Here is a 15,893-nt window from a genome sequence, read left to right as displayed (position 1 = left end):
CAAAACCTTGATTGCTTCAATCCTAGAACAGCAAAATTTATCAGTCAGATACTAATTTGTACTCTTTTGTCCCTAAAGAATTGTTCATGAAGTTTTTTATGTGCAAATTATCTGTTTTTTTGCCCGCATATTAATACAAACTAATACGAGTCTTGCATTGAAAACCGACAGGGTCGTTAGCCGTGTTGCTCATATGCATGCAATTTATTATGAAAATTAGGAATGAATATAAAATTATAAGCAAATAAATATTATAAAATTCAGCACATGAATCAGTACGTTTCAATATGATAGAGTTTGATGTGAATTTACTACATTAAAATTCAGATTAGGGAAAATTTACCCCACCTACAATTAAACCCTTAATCACTTTCGATATTAAAGAAAAAGAATTGTACAAGTGAATCTACTTGAGAGACTCTGATTTCCATAAAAAAAATTACATATATTTCTTAGGAACTTTATCGCCAAATAATTTCATTTGTTAATATAATGTAAATGCTAAATAATTTTACATTAAATTCGCGGGTAATATTTTCTTTTTACATTTAAACTCTTTTATTTTTAACTATGAATTAAATATACAATTTAGTAAATGAGATTTTAATTTTTTTAATTAGAATTAGGAAGTGAGTTTAAACTGATTTCATAGATATGATATTTTATTTTTAATTATGTGAAATCTTTAATTGATTCCTTCACATTAAGGTATGAATATTTCATAGCTCAACAATGGGTACTGTGATTGGTTCAATAAATTTTACTAAAGATAAACTCTAATATTATATTAAAAAATAAATTTAAACATAATTTATTTTCATAAAATTGATTTATAAAGTTAATTCTGTTTAGACTTTCAAACATTCACTCTCATTTTCAAACATTTACTCTCATCTCTTGTTTGGTTGTTAAAGAAAGTTCATTTGTTGGCACTATATCCTCTAAAGTTGTTCCTCATTTAGGTAGTATCACTTTGTTGCTCCTTCCATTGAATTTAGGAATTTGTTTAGTTAAATATTTTTTTCTCATTTATTTTGTATTTTTAATGAGGTTTATGTTTCAATTATTGCCTTTTTCCCTTAAAAGTACTTAGGCTAGTACCATTGATTTTAGTTAAGGTATTAGTTTAGACATAGACATAGATAAAGGCAAATAAACTCTTTTGAATTCATTGGCAATCCAATATTGTAGTTGAAGTTATACATTCTAAAGCCTTTTTAATAAAAAAAATAATGGATTATTTGATCCGAAAGTCATTTATGAATTCGAAGTATTATTTTAGATTGTATAATCCATAACTATTTTTTTATAAAATAATAATTTTTAAATTATATAATTTAGAGTATAAAATTATATATTAAATTCAAAAAGTTATATTAAATTACATATTACTGTTTTGGAATATATAACTTTTTAGTTCCAAATTCCACAAAAGGTTTCCGAATTTTAAAATCTGGAATGAACTTTAAAAAATCCGATTTCAAATTTATGAGGTATAAAAAGAAATCCCTTGATAATGAATTGAAAGAAAAAAATAATTGTAGTTTATGGATCGATAACGGGTTAGACATTAAGCAGCAGAGGCATTTGCTGAATACATTTAACTAAGCCCAATATCGTGCACTCTTTAAATATCTGCTGATTTCATTTTGCACCCTTATAATTTTCTTTTGCATCCCATTAATATGAAAATCTCCACGATGCTAATCACCTTACAAACAGACTCCAGATGTAATTAGCATATTGTTATTTTATATTAAATTGCTTTTCAAGCCATATTAAGGCAAATGATAAAATAGCTTCTGAAATATAATCTTTATGTAGATTCACTTAGTGGTCCAAGGAACATCTACAAAAACTACAATTTCTGCCAACCAAACTGACAAAAGTTTCAAAAATTTACCAGATAGTACGTACAAACATGGCCACCACAACTTCTCTAAAGCAATCATTTCCATGGCTAGCTGAATAATGGAGTTTAGTTGGGACAAATAGTAATAACAAGATTTTAAAGAATTAGAAAGCTGTATCCACCCAATAAAACCAAATAACACAGATCTGCAGGTTCAGTAACAACTTTCAAATAAAAACCAGTATCTAGAAGCTTCCAAATTTATAATGTATGGGAATGTAATGTCCATGTTCTTATATTAGCCACACTATAAAATGTTTACAGTCACGTGCGTCCTAATATGCTACTACCAAACCAAGACACTATCATTTTGGTCATCATTTTCACTTCAGCATTTTCTTATCTACACATGATGAACTGATGAAATTTTGTATTAATGCGGGATTTTAACTGTTGATATGAATATAGCTTCAAATTTGGCCTGTATAAATCATTCTATTCTCTTTTCTTTAGTCTGTGCTTGTCACATATACAAGAACAACATCATGGTCGACCAGATATGAATTTCAAATTGAATGACATTTATTTTTGCAAATTGCAGTTGCTATTGTAAGGAACTTCTAGGTTCAAGATTCCTGCAGTTCTTCTTACTAATTGTAAAGCCCTTGTAGATTTCTATGTTTTTCAGTTTCAAATTAGTATATGATGTTAGGACAATGTCAAAGTGACAGATAAAGTAGCAAAGACAAATCCAAAGCTCTGATCACATGGGTTAAAAATTGATCACTATGGATCTTTACTCAGTATTAAACAAGGTATACATCAATATGTGTCCTATCATTTCACATGTAACGAAATGCTGCCACCGATCTCTAACCATCAAACAATAATCAAAAGAAGACAACGCCCTATAACATGTGCTTATTATTTCTAAAAGCTCAAATTAAAAGTTACTATAGAGTTACAGCTAATAGTGCTGCAAATTTTAAGCCGACAATAACAGCTAAGGTGAAAATACATACTAGGAAACATAATACAGTATATAAATAATTTGAGTTGCAAGTTCTGTGGCTGTTATGCAGTTAACCAAAACTGATTCATGCTTTGCCATTGGCCTGTGATGCTCCAGCAGGGTTAAGCTCATCCCAAGCTTCAATCCAAGTGACCATGGCATCTGCCAACTTGTCAAAGTAAGGATCTATCTTGGAAAGCTTTTCCTTGACTTGCTTGGCAAGCACAATGTAGCACTTCTGAACAGTGGTAGCTTCTTTTGGCAGAACAAGGTTCTGGAAGAATGGGATAATGTCTTCTTGCCAGAATATGCCTTTGTACTCTTTCCTCAGGTTTACAAATGGGTTGCTGGCCTTGCTGTGATAGATATATGGCAAACCAGTCTTGATTCCCAATCCCAAGTGATCACAGATTACCTAAACGATCATCATATATCAGTTGGTTTCATGCAATGATATTCAGATAAATACAACAATCAATTGATTGCAAAGATTTGGTTCGATCGATTGCAAAGATTTGGTACCTTGCAGCACCAGCCAGCCCACATGTCATCGTAGCGTCCAATAGGCTGACCATCACCCATGAGACCAAAGTACATTGCTGGTCCTATGAGATCGCGATCAAAGGCCAAGTTCATTCCACACATGGGAAACAAAGTGCCCTTTGGTATGGTCAAAATAGCATCCACATACCTGATAAGAATCACAATATTCACGATCAAACTCACTTGCAAGTTAGTATTTTTTAATTTTTTTACGAGGGTAGAAGTAGTACCTAGTGTTCCTCTCAAGAGGCTTCACAAGCTGAGTAGGAGCATCGTAGTCTGGGATGTTGAGCCAAAGACCATGAGAAACTGCAGTTGGCACACCTTCACGGAGACTGAAGGGGTAACCGCGAACAAAATCTGCACCTTCTCGATAAGGTTCGTAGAGAGTGTTGAAAAAGTAAGGTGTGGATGGGCAGAGAATGTTTTTTATATGCTGCTCAAGTGCATTAATCTTTTCTCCAGATGGATTGTTGGCAACCTAAGTCACATCAAAAGATGATAAATCCTAAAATTTCAAATCACGAGTTGATAGAAATATTCCTTGATGAAACCCAAAAACTTAACAAAACATATAAATATATCAAACAAATGTCAACGTTAACACATATAGCTGGAGGGCATCTCAAGATTCCATCAGTTGGACATGATTAAATCTATATCATGTTATTATAAAACAAATGCAGACACTAAAGCTAGCCATAATTTCAAATTTCACTCCAACACTGGTTAAGGAGAGCGAAACGGATGACAAACCACGTTTACATCGTGGACCAACATCAATGCTTTACAGTAAAACAATAACACATCCTTAATTTAGGATGCTCTTCCAATGACAATTCAAATCCCATCTCATCACATTACCAAAGTCTAAGCCTTTCCATTGGACCCAACTCCATGGATTCAAAAATCACACTAGTTACATTGTAACAAGCAGGCATTCTGTTTCAAACAGATCATAAAGCCAGAAGGAATATCCGATCCATGCAATGGCCGGATATAGCAGAAGCAGTACCATCAGTTACACTTGCAAAAACAACATTAATAATCAACATAATAACAAGATCCAAATTTTACACCACTAAGGAAGAGATCAACCTTGCAAAGCAAACCATGTTAAGATCTAACCAAAACCAAAGTCAGAATGCAAAAACCAAAGAGATTCCAACAAATGGGTGATGAGATTGAGAGAGAAAAAACTCACAAAGCAGTCATCATCAATGGTGTAGATGTACTTCTTCTTGGACACCATGTAGCCAAAGCAACGGCATGCAGAGTCCTTGAATGAGATGCAACTGGCCTTGGGACCCAGAATCCTATTGATGTCATTGCGGTTGTAGAGCTCATAGTCAAAGCCTTCAGGGACCTTAATGGTCTTTGAAGGGTCACCATCTTGCACAATTATAAGATGGTAAGGCTGAAAGAATGGCCTCCACATCTCCAAGAAATCGAGGTTCCTGATGGTGGGGATCACGATGTCGAGCTCATCTTTCAAAGGGGGTGTTGGTGCTGCCATGGCACTGAATTGGAAACCGAACACAAGGTGGTGTGAGTTTTACACAGACACAGTGTTGTGTGTGTTTGTTTGAAGATGCAGGGGAGAAGAGGGAGTTTGTAGAGGACTATGATATAGACGAGTGGCACGTGCGAGTCCGCTGTTTTCGGCACGAGTTGGGGAGCTTGCACTGACACGTGTCTGATGTTTAAGGTTAGAGGACTCCTTCAACTTCAAACGTTGTTGATGTGTATTTGCCTTACATTCATAACTAAATCTAGAATTTTATTCACATTTACATTCTGAAGTTCAGAATAATCCTAATCAAGAAATAAATTCAAAAGGTTTAATTTTTTTATTATCTGAATCTCTGATTTTGTTAATGATGTTTTATTGTTTTTTTTTTCTCGAGTATGTTGAAGACAAATATCTGATTACGTCAATTATATTTGACCAATAACGCAAATTATTTGTGTGAAACTGAAATATATTCTTACCAAGAACAAACTAATTTTTTTTAAAAAAAGTAAATTGGATTACACAATTCTCCAATTATTAACTATATTTTTATTTATTTATGAGATGCATGAATTGCTTTGTGTTTTTTTATGGAATTCTTCTATGAAGAAAAGTCACCCAAATCCAACACTCATATTTGGCTTTTTCTTTCAGTGACTCAAATAGATATTTCTTGTCATTTTGACGAGGTTGACGTGTCTTTTCTCAAATCAAATGTTAAAAGTAACGTTATTTTTCATAGTTCCTAAGATAAGGGGAAAAGAAAAATGAATGCCTTTTACTGGAACAAAAAATGTCCTTTTCTAACAGAAAAATCTTATGGTGATGGCTTGGTCAAATTGGTAGTTACAAAAAGACCCAAACTTTGGATACTTTTGAAAGTGATTTGTCTCAAACTCTATCAACTTTGTTTTCATTTTCTCTTTTTTTCTTTTCCATTCAATCTGCACTATAATGGTCAAAATTGTTTGTGATGATTTTGCCAACCCTAATCTCACGTGGCTAAGACTATTCTCAACTCTTGAATTATTCTTTTTTTTTTCTTCATAATTGAAAACAAAATATAACTAGTTTTATTCAAATCCAAGCCAAAAAAATCTAAAAGTAATCAACATGACTTACACTTTTTTTTCCACTGTATCTCTTATTAAAAAGAGTAATTTTTATTTTGAAATTATCGATCTTTTTGTTCAAAATAATTTTATTTTAAACCATGTTTAATTGTTATATATAACAGATTCAAAAATTATCTTAGTTAACTTATAAAACTTTTATAAGAGAAAAATGTCACCAAATTTGATTATTTTTATATAATTTTATTTCATTACTTAAATTTCAAACAATTGTCATATTTTAGCTCTAAAGTATTATAAAAAGCAAACAAAATCATTTACTATATAACTTATCAAGTTTAGATACATTGTTGACCATCTATATAAACGATTATTTGTCCTAACAAACTTCACAATTTTATGTTTCTTTATGAGTTTTATATACGAGGAACATGTGAAGCTCAATATAAAATTTTGAACCAGTTGATTAACGTGATGAATGGTTGTAATAAATTAACTTTGTGAGATATAATATATTTTTTTCTTCTTCTTTATAGCATAACTTGTGGGTTCAATTTTGGTGTGGTTTCTTTTGATGCGGAAAATTGGAATGCGTATGCATGAAAATAGGAAGTTTTTGCTTCCAAAATGAAAAAGAAAGGAAGTTTCTTTGTGATGCAAGAAATATATTTACATTGATTGATATCAAAATGTTGCCATTTATTAATTTCTCACAATATGGTAAAAACAATATTTCAATTTCTTTTAGATATGCTCATATTTTGTACTAATTTGTGTTTCATTGTTATTGATATTTTCCTTTCTTTGCTTGACTTGACATGGCTAGGTTAACATCATATTAGGCACAATTGGTGGAAAATGCATCTGTTTGGACGTGATGAATGGGGCAAAGCACATTGATGATCCATTTACTGTGTTAGGCAATTTTTAAGTCTAAATGGTATCATGATTAGGTCACTCACCAACCATTTCAATTTTTTGGTCAATGGCTTGCCATTTACTTACCAACTTATCTCTTTTGGGGTCAAGAATTTAAGTTGAGTGAGAAACATAGGGTCAAGCCTCCAATTCCACAACAACACACTTAAAGAAGAGTGATTAAGAAAATATATCATTTGAAAATATCTTACAATACTATAATCTAAAATATTTTAAAAAAAATTATTTTGAATTGTAAAATTTAGATGGTATTTCTAGAAATATCTTTTAAATTTTATAATCTAAAATATATATATTTTTTTTATAAAAAATATTCTGAATTGTAAAATCCAAAAGATAAATACCTTTCAGATTTTGTAATTTAAAATATATTTTTTTTAAGAAACATATTTTACTAATATAAAGTAAGTTTGGTAGTTTAAGAAATATGAGAGTACCAAAAGAAACTATGGAGGTGTAGGAAGAAAAACACCTACATGTGGAAGAGTAAAATGAAATAGCCCAATATCCAAAAGGCTTAAAAAAATAGCAGGGAGTAATTTCTTCCTTCTGTAGCTCCTACTTTCAAAAGTACCAGAATTACCTTTTTAACACTGATTTATTTTTGGTTAGTTTTCCATAGACTTTTTTTTATAATTTCAGAACCTGGAATCCGAATACTTCTTCAATTATAGAATCTAAAAAATAAAAATTGTGAATTTTTTATTCTAGAATACAAATTCGGAAATATAATGTTTTTGTATAATTTAAAATATATTTTATTTATTTAAAATTACATAATTCGAAATATAAATTTTATATCCTGGTATTTTGACTTATAAAATTTAAAATCTATAACTTTGCTGTTTTTTATTCAAAATGAGGTGGAAGAGAAAAAAAAGGGGGGGACGTAGGAAGAAATTGTGTTAGAATGGGTATCTACAAAAATTATAACATTTAGTATTGATAGTTAAGAGAAACACATTTCGGCAAAATAAAACGCAATTTACTATTTATTGGGAGAAATAAAATTAAACATCCTTTGAGGGAGAAGTGCTTTTAAAAATTTATTGATTTCGGAATCATAGCAAGAAAAGTTGCAGAATTTTTTAAACGTTTCATTTCAGATTTGTTTGAACAGTTTTTTTTTTATAACAACTTTTATGATAAAAGACTTTTAAGATAAAAAAAAAACTGTACATAAGTTCAATTTTTCATAAAATTATATAAGAAAAATTCTAGAAATTAACTTATATTAAATAATTTTTTGCCTTATATTAAAATAAATTTTAAAAATAAATAATAATAAAATAATGTAATTAAAATTAATTTATAATAACTATGATATTTTTGCTTAAAAATGTATTATATTAAAAAAATCACTAACAATCTTTTTCAAACATTTTCTTTGTTTTTCTTTTCTTTTCACTTTCTTCTCCTTAATCTAAATTCATGACACTTCCACAAGCTAGCAAACCAAACATGCTTTAACGAGCTTTCTTCTCTGAACCGCGTGAAAGTTTCTTCAGGAATCACACTTTTATACAAAAATTGATTTCTTTTTCCACCGAACTAAACTCCTTAACATGTTTATCCACGTCTCATTTCTCATTATTTGTCTTTCTTTCAGTATTTTGGTTGTTTGAAGCAGAGGGTTGAAGTATTGAAGAATATGAATTTAGTATTGGCTGAAACTGAGTAATATATAGGCATAGCAAAGGCTTGGAAACCTGAGCCCAAGACTTGAAGGGCTAACCCATGTTGACCAAGTGTGCAACATATGAAAGGGAAAGGAGCATCCTAGAGTGTGGCACACTGGCCTCTAGCTTTGACCAAACCATGTACTTCTCTCATCCACAAATGAATATACTCTCAAAGGTTTACTAATTAAGCATGGGCTAGGCCTCAGCACTGACATCTCAGGCCTATAACCACTCCCCCAGATTTCTTCATTGCTCCTCATAAAGTTCCTCAAAGTAAAAGGGTTCTTCAAAAATTGTACAAAACACAAGAAATGGAAATAAGCTAATTTCATTGATTTCTCTCTACTTGTTAGAGCATATTATCATACAAAAGAACCCTTGGACCCTACTATTGCCTATATATATCTCATTACTGTACATGCACAAAGCCTAGTTAGAAAAAGATGAGACCCTTATGTGCAGTCCATTTGGTGCCACAACTCTAGGAAACTTCATTAGTTTATCTCCTCCTACTTCTTCCCATCTGCAATCAACATTAAATATCACATGTCACAAACTGCATGTAACCATTCTTTTATTACTGTGTAGGATCAGTAACATCAAACAAACGAATTTAGTTGTCATCGATGTTGTTTAGGTAAAGAGATCAATTCTCACCTGTATCTAGTTACAAAGTAGTGCAAGAACGTGGAAATCTCTGCTATCCCCAGCTCCTTCCCTGGACATTGTCTGGTGCCCCCTCCAAAAATCAAGAAGTGGCTTTGTGACTCCAGACTGTTACCCTGCATTTGCAGTTTCTCATTAATTATTCTGCTTTCCACTTTCCTAGGCTTCATGTTAAAATGGAAAAAGGTATAGGTTGTGTTACAAACCAGCCATCTCCATGGGTTGAATGTTAGTGGATCATGATACAGAAATGGATCATAATTGATCTCTCTCGTATATACATATATCCTCCACCCTTTAGGAATCAGATACCCTGAAAACAAGTAGAAAAGCTTCAATAAGTCTCTCTTGCTTGCAACAACATACTAGGTGACACATACTAAAAACAGGTAACATTTTTTGTGACTAAAACATTAAAAGTTTAAAGTAATAGCAGTAGCCAAGAGGATTTTGGGATAGAACCACAAGGGCATCATTTAATGAAAACTTGTTATATACTAATGGAATTGTGGAATGGGTTCAGTTAGGAAGTTTATCTCATAGGTAATACCATGTGTACAATTACATTATCCGAGGGATAACAAGTTTTGTTGAAGAAGAAAAAGTTGCTGAAAGAAGTCCCCAAAAGTCAAAAACAGCTTCTTGAGCCCATAAACCTAAGTATACAACAAAAGCTTGAGCAATACTATAACCCACCGTTTAGTTCCATGTCGTGAGTTGTCTTTCTCAGAACCCCATTAACTATTGTAGCTAATCTCGAGGTCTCAAAAATCACCTGCAAAAGGCAGAGATGGCAAACAGCATCAAATTTGTGATCAAAGATTCAACACGGTTATTGAGAAGAGAAAACCAAATCAAAGTGAATAGCATTAAATGAAAAGATAGCAGCATCTCACCGCACGAGTAAACCTCATTGACTTGAGATCATTACAGTCAATTGGATCCTCTGGCTTTTTCCTTTCCCTTATGGCAAAGTGCTCTTTCTGCATTCAGTGTTATCACTGTCAGGACAGAATATAATAAGGCCAAAACAACATACCTAGAGAACATGAGAACTTTTGCACTCACTCTGATTTCTTCAAGAACTTTGGGATGGTCATGGAGATACTTCACTGCCATCATTGATGTAGTTGAAACAGTTTCATAACCAGAATACATAATTGTAATAACTAGATCAATTATTTCCTCGTCAGATAGTTTGTATCGGTTTTCATCTTTTTTCATCAAGCAACCCAGCATGTCCACGTGGACGTCTTGGGATGCTTTCCTTTCCTCTAGTAACTGACTCAGAATGCTGATGATACTTTTCCTTGCCTATAAGACATATTGAAGTGTTATTGTCAATGGGATAATCAAAGAAATAGAGTGCAATGTGAATAACTAAATGCTCTTATACATTTGTGAAACATATGTATTTCAGTGTTCAATTGTAAAAGTGAATTTCTACATAAATTCTGGTTAAATTTGATTTCAACAAAAAGAAATTGTGTTTTATTTTAGAAAATAATTTAATCATAAAATTCAGTGTTATTTTTTATTAGATGCTTATTAGCTTTCTTAACTTGAGACCAAACATATATACCAAACCAAAAACATCATTAGCTGTCTGTGATTTTTTGATAAATTCAATGTGACATCAAACATGAGCAATATCAAGCACCAATGGATAAAGATCAAGGATCATACCTGCAATCCACCGCGATAATTTGTTCTAGGGAGGTTAATAGGCAAAGAGAGTGTTCCCAAAACTAGTTTAAAGAACTCTGTCATGAAGGGTTGAGCTATTGAGCTAGATTCCATACCAGCAATCTGCTTCAGGGAAGAGAGAAAAGCCATCTGTTCCAAATATTTGAGAATTAGCACTAAAAAAATCTGATAACTTTTCCAGTTAGTTTGTGAAGTCTATTCAGTTTTCAATTGATGGTGATCCAAACCTCTTTAGTTTTCTCCTGGATGTTTATGACTTTGTTATCCCAATCCATCAAGTGGGTTCTCATGAACTCATCAATTTTTGGTAAAAGCTGGTCCCTGATCAAGGTGGGGCTAATAATTGAAAGCAGTGCCCCTCTCATGTACTTGTGAGTGGAGCCATGAACAGCTGCAATATTGCGTGTGCCTAAGATATCTAACATGGATTGTGGGTACCCCGGAACAAGCCCTTTTGCTTCATTCATCAGTATGAATCTATTCAGCTCCGGATCCATGGATACAATGGTAGGACACCCCAGAATGTGAGATTTGAAAAAACTGCCATACCTGCCATTCACAAAAGAGAAGAAAGAAAGTTATAATCACAACCAATTAGGTAAAGACCAAAAGTACAAGAATGAATAGTATTTACCTCACACCCAGTTTAACTAGTTTGAGGAAAAATATTACTAAGATTCATGTTTTGTCCAACAGGTGTGATTGTTTTCGTGCTATTCCTATTACTCATTTTTTAACAATCTCCACAATCTTTTTTTTTCATATCTCCATCACATCAATTACATATCTCTCTTTGTTCTACAAAAACAACTATTCTAAAAAAAATTTGTTGTGCATATCCAATTTCTCTTTTTTTCATTTCACACATTGATGATGTGAGTGCCATTCGTGAGGGGGAGTGAGAGTTTATCTTTTTCCTGGATCTTCACGTCTATGCCTAATGACCCTACCCCACTTTCCTCTTCTCTTCACTCCCAGAACTACAACAGAAGAGAGTAGTTGTTCATTTATTTTACTCTGAAACAACGTTCATTGACATCTCTTAAACCACTTCATGAATGAACAGCCTCAAACTATTCTTCATGAAAATGCAAGATGCTAGGCCTAGTAATGCCATAACCTTAATTACTGTGACAAATCACAGTGTCATGCAGGGGATGCGGATGAAACAGCTTTCACTGAAAAAAAAGGCTAAAATATGCAACAAATCATGCTCACTCCAAAAGCACAAGAGTTACTTGAACTGTTACCAAAGAAGCTCTCTCCACTTACACAAACAAACAGAACGAGACTTATTTGGACACATGCACACAACTATGAGGAAACAAGCTCATATGAAGCAGTTACCTTGCCCTCTTGTTCTTCATGAAGTTTGGACCTTGCTTAAGAAACTCGGTAGTCTCTCCAAAAACTGGCCAACCCATTGCGCCAGGAGGCAAGCCTTTCCTCCTGAATCTCACTTCATTCCACTTCAAGAGAGCAGAGCAAAAACAGAGCAGCAACACAAGAACGCCAAGAATTGCCATGAACAAAGCCATTGGTGCCTTCAAGAAGAGACTTGAAGATAGCAACAGCCTGCTTCAGTTGAAGTCACGAGAAGTGCACCAACATACACACATATATATAGGTCCTTGAGCTACCATTTGCACATAACAAGAATAGCTACATAGAAAAAAACCGCCACTCTATAGTCTAGTGGCATCCCCTGTTGTAGGCCTTGGAGATTAAAAAATAAAAAAGTGAACACCCAAAGAAAAAAGAAAATGGATTGGAGACTATAGGGGTGGAAAAAGGAGTTTCCTTTTGGAGAGGATTTCAGGGGAGTGCACAACTCAACTCAACAGACATTAGCAACCTACAATGATTTGTGTATAAAAAATACAGATTTTAAACAAGAAACCTTTGTTGCCTTTATAGAAGGAAGAGAAGAAAAGAAGGGTCGGTTGGAAAGATGTTGATTGATGATTGTTCAATGAAGCATATAACAGTAAACTATTTACTGCTCCAGTTCTTTTAGTATAAGGTCTTGTTGGATTTCTGTTACCATTCGATGGAAAATGCTTTTTTTTCTATTTTTATTTTTTAAATAATGTAACCCTCAGGGATAACATTATTGCTACTTCCATTTTGACTTTATTTTCTACAACTTTTATCAGTGCTCACTCTTAATTACAACAAAGTGTGAGGATTATTTTAACTAATCATTCATGTTAAAACTTAAATAATAAGTTGTCTTATTTACAATGATCATATTCATCTTTGTAAATAACAACTTTATCTTCATCTTTTGGATTGTTCAGGCTTGTGATATTTCAGAATGAGTGAATTACCAAACAAGTACAATCAAGTTCATGAAAAAATAAGGAAAAACGAAAAGGAAAACAAATCCAGAATTAAAATGTACACACATAATTACCTAATCATAATTCTGCAGTTGCAGCAACACAGATAAGTACTTAGTTTTCTGCTAATCACTTCTGGTTGAATTAACATAAACAACCGTATAATTTTTTAGAGATGGTTACTATTCGATTTTCGGCTCATTGTAGATTACGAAAATTTGCATGGTTGAGACTTTATGAGAATCACATAATAGAATTTGTTTTATCACTTTTCGAAGATGGTTATCGATTAACTATTCAGTTTTGGCCTTCTTGATTGTTACAAAAATTTGCATGGTTCAGACTTGATAGGATGCACATGGAGGAATTTTTTATCAGTTTTCTAAGGGCATTAATTAAATAATTTAAAATAATTTTTTATTTGAAATTATTTAAAAAAAAAAACAGTTTAAGAAAATAATAATAGTATCTTTTGTGTATTTTAATAAAAATAATTCTACTTCTGATTTCTTAGTATCTCATCACTTAACATATCTGTCTTTTCGCTTTAGATTATGATATAATAACTAAATTAACTTCCATGTTTTGACAGTTTTTTGACAGTTAAAATAGTTTTTATTAATAATCTTACATAAAACCTGACAGTTTTTTCTCAAAAAGCTAAAGGAAAAGAAACAAGAGAAAACCCATGTAAAAAGTACAGAAAATTATCGGAAAAAAACATCAAAATAACTGTCGATGTTTTAGAATAAGAATAAATAATGTACGCAATAATGTTGTATAAGATTTTTATCGTGTTGTTCAATAATAAGTTGTAACAATCATTTATAATAGTTTTTTACTTTTACATAACTATCAAAATTTCTATTTCTTATTGGCTGCTATCATAAAAGCTTCACTGTCACAGAACACAAAATTTTAATTCGCAACAATTATATTATGATGTCATTATTTTTTCAATAATCTTATCATTTAAGATAAAAAAAAGTATAAATAAAATATATGATATAGTGATTATATATTTTTACTCACCAGATTAGAGGGTCGTGTATAATAAAAAGTGGGAGAATTTTTATGTTTTTTAGAGAAGAGAAGAAAGAATATTTATGTAAGACTTCAAAAAATAAACCATTCCTACTAAATGTCCTTCCAAAGAGAAGATTTATTTATTTTTCGTTAGTAACCCTCTCTTTTTTCTTTGTATTTAAACAATGTTTAAATGAATCTATTAAAAGTAAATGAAGAAAGCATCAACAAAAAATATATTCGTTTTCTCCTACTTGTAAATTTCAAGATAGGTAAGAATATGTGTTCCATTAATGAATGACATTATTATTAACATATGAAAACTTGCAATTAGCAGAAAATCTAATGTGTTAAAAAATTAGAGAGATATGATGTTAATTCTCTTATAATTTTGGTGATTAATTTTTTCTCCAATAAGTTTACTTTTTCCCTGGTATACATCATCATAGACAAAAAAAACATTTCCAATCATATATTATGGTCAGAACATAGAACGTGTAAACTTTTAGGGGCAAAAACCTTAAGCAGTATTCTGTTTGAAATTGATCTTTATCCTTAAAATCCTGAAAATTAGAAACCTTAAAGAAATTGAAGAAAGAAGAATGAGTTTGAGCCCTGTACACCGACTGAACATTGGACATTAACCGTACAAAAGATGGTGGCCAATCAAAGTCATTCGATGAAGATGAGATGAATAATGCCATGATCCTATTATAAAAACTGTCACTTTCTTCTTAGTATTATTTTTTTTATATGTTTCTTCTTAGTATTATTTGTAAAATATTTCCAACACTATTCACTCTTCAAAACACTTCAGTCACAAATCAATAAGTATTGCTTGTTAAGGAAACCATGGTACTGGATCGCAGGACAACCATGTATCAGTAGAAAGAAACACTTCCTTCTTCTTTTATTAATTTTATTGTTTCTCTTTTCTGTTTCCTTCTTCACAATTATGATTCTCCCATCAATATTAATTGAATTACATACTCACACCATGCAAATCCTAGAGATAGTTTCGCACAAATTCTTCATGGACAATATTTAACATATGTTTATCATCTTAGTTTTCTTTTCTTTCCCATCACATCACTTGTTGTACACATCTCTTCCTCTTTTTTTTTCTTCTATATATCTTTCTTTTTGCACATCAATCTCATCCATTAGAAAAAAAAAATTATTACACTATCACCAATAAGACACATTCATATTTGAAAAACGATGTCATCTTTTAATGTACCATGAAAGAAGAAAATCCCAAGTCGAAAATTTTCAACAAAAAAAAAGTATTTTATGTCTTATTTAAGTTTTTAAAATTGACCCATGAATAAATAAGTTCTGATAAAATAATATATAAATGAATTTTGAAGAGGTAGTGGTTTTCTTTTGGTCTTGTTTGCATACCAAATTATTAGAGACTAAAAGCAGATGTGAGATGGTGAAAGTGTGTAAGAAGTTATCGTTATTGAGAAGACTTTGATGATTGATATTGTACGTAGAAGTAGGAGATGATCACGGCTCTAAGATGATTCCAATGA

The 15,893-nt window shown here is 31.8% G+C and overlaps 2 protein-coding genes across 3 annotated transcripts; both read right to left on the bottom strand.

Annotated features, from left to right (window-relative positions):
• Nucleotides 1-2,620: 2,620 nt before the first annotated feature.
• LOC137825879 (UDP-arabinopyranose mutase 1) lies at nucleotides 2,621-5,021 on the bottom strand. The gene is made up of 4 exons (XM_068631678.2): nucleotides 4,612-5,021; nucleotides 3,638-3,888; nucleotides 3,387-3,555; nucleotides 2,621-3,279 (listed from the first exon to the last, which is right to left on the bottom strand). The coding sequence occupies exons 1-4, from the start codon at nucleotides 4,921-4,923 to the stop codon at nucleotides 2,950-2,952; spliced, it is 1,062 nt and encodes a 353-aa protein (XP_068487779.1). The 5' UTR covers nucleotides 4,924-5,021; the 3' UTR covers nucleotides 2,621-2,949.
• A 3,905-nt stretch (nucleotides 5,022-8,926) lies between these two features.
• LOC137825481 (cytochrome P450 85A) lies at nucleotides 8,927-13,111 on the bottom strand. 2 transcript variants are annotated; one of them, XM_068631147.2, is made up of 9 exons: nucleotides 12,335-13,111; nucleotides 11,215-11,536; nucleotides 10,967-11,116; nucleotides 10,349-10,594; nucleotides 10,177-10,263; nucleotides 9,977-10,055; nucleotides 9,487-9,593; nucleotides 9,272-9,396; nucleotides 8,927-9,137 (listed from the first exon to the last, which is right to left on the bottom strand). In XM_068631147.2, exons 1-9 carry the CDS (start codon nucleotides 12,523-12,525, stop codon nucleotides 9,044-9,046), a joined length of 1,401 nt encoding a protein of 466 aa, XP_068487248.2. In that variant the 5' UTR covers nucleotides 12,526-13,111; the 3' UTR covers nucleotides 8,927-9,043. The 2 variants fall into 2 exon arrangements, with proteins under 2 accessions (XP_068487248.2, XP_090150125.1); XM_090293999.1 differs by having other exon boundaries at nucleotides 9,272-9,593; nucleotides 12,335-12,782.
• Nucleotides 13,112-15,893: the final 2,782 nt, after the last annotated feature.

The sequence above is a fragment of the Phaseolus vulgaris genome, chromosome 8 (assembly GCF_051622355.1).
Source record: "Phaseolus vulgaris cultivar YP4 chromosome 8, ASM5162235v1, whole genome shotgun sequence".
Lineage (NCBI taxonomy): Eukaryota > Viridiplantae > Streptophyta > Magnoliopsida > Fabales > Fabaceae > Phaseolus > Phaseolus vulgaris.
Note: the sequence above shows the minus strand (reverse complement) of the source record. Positions and strands in the feature narration are given on the sequence as shown.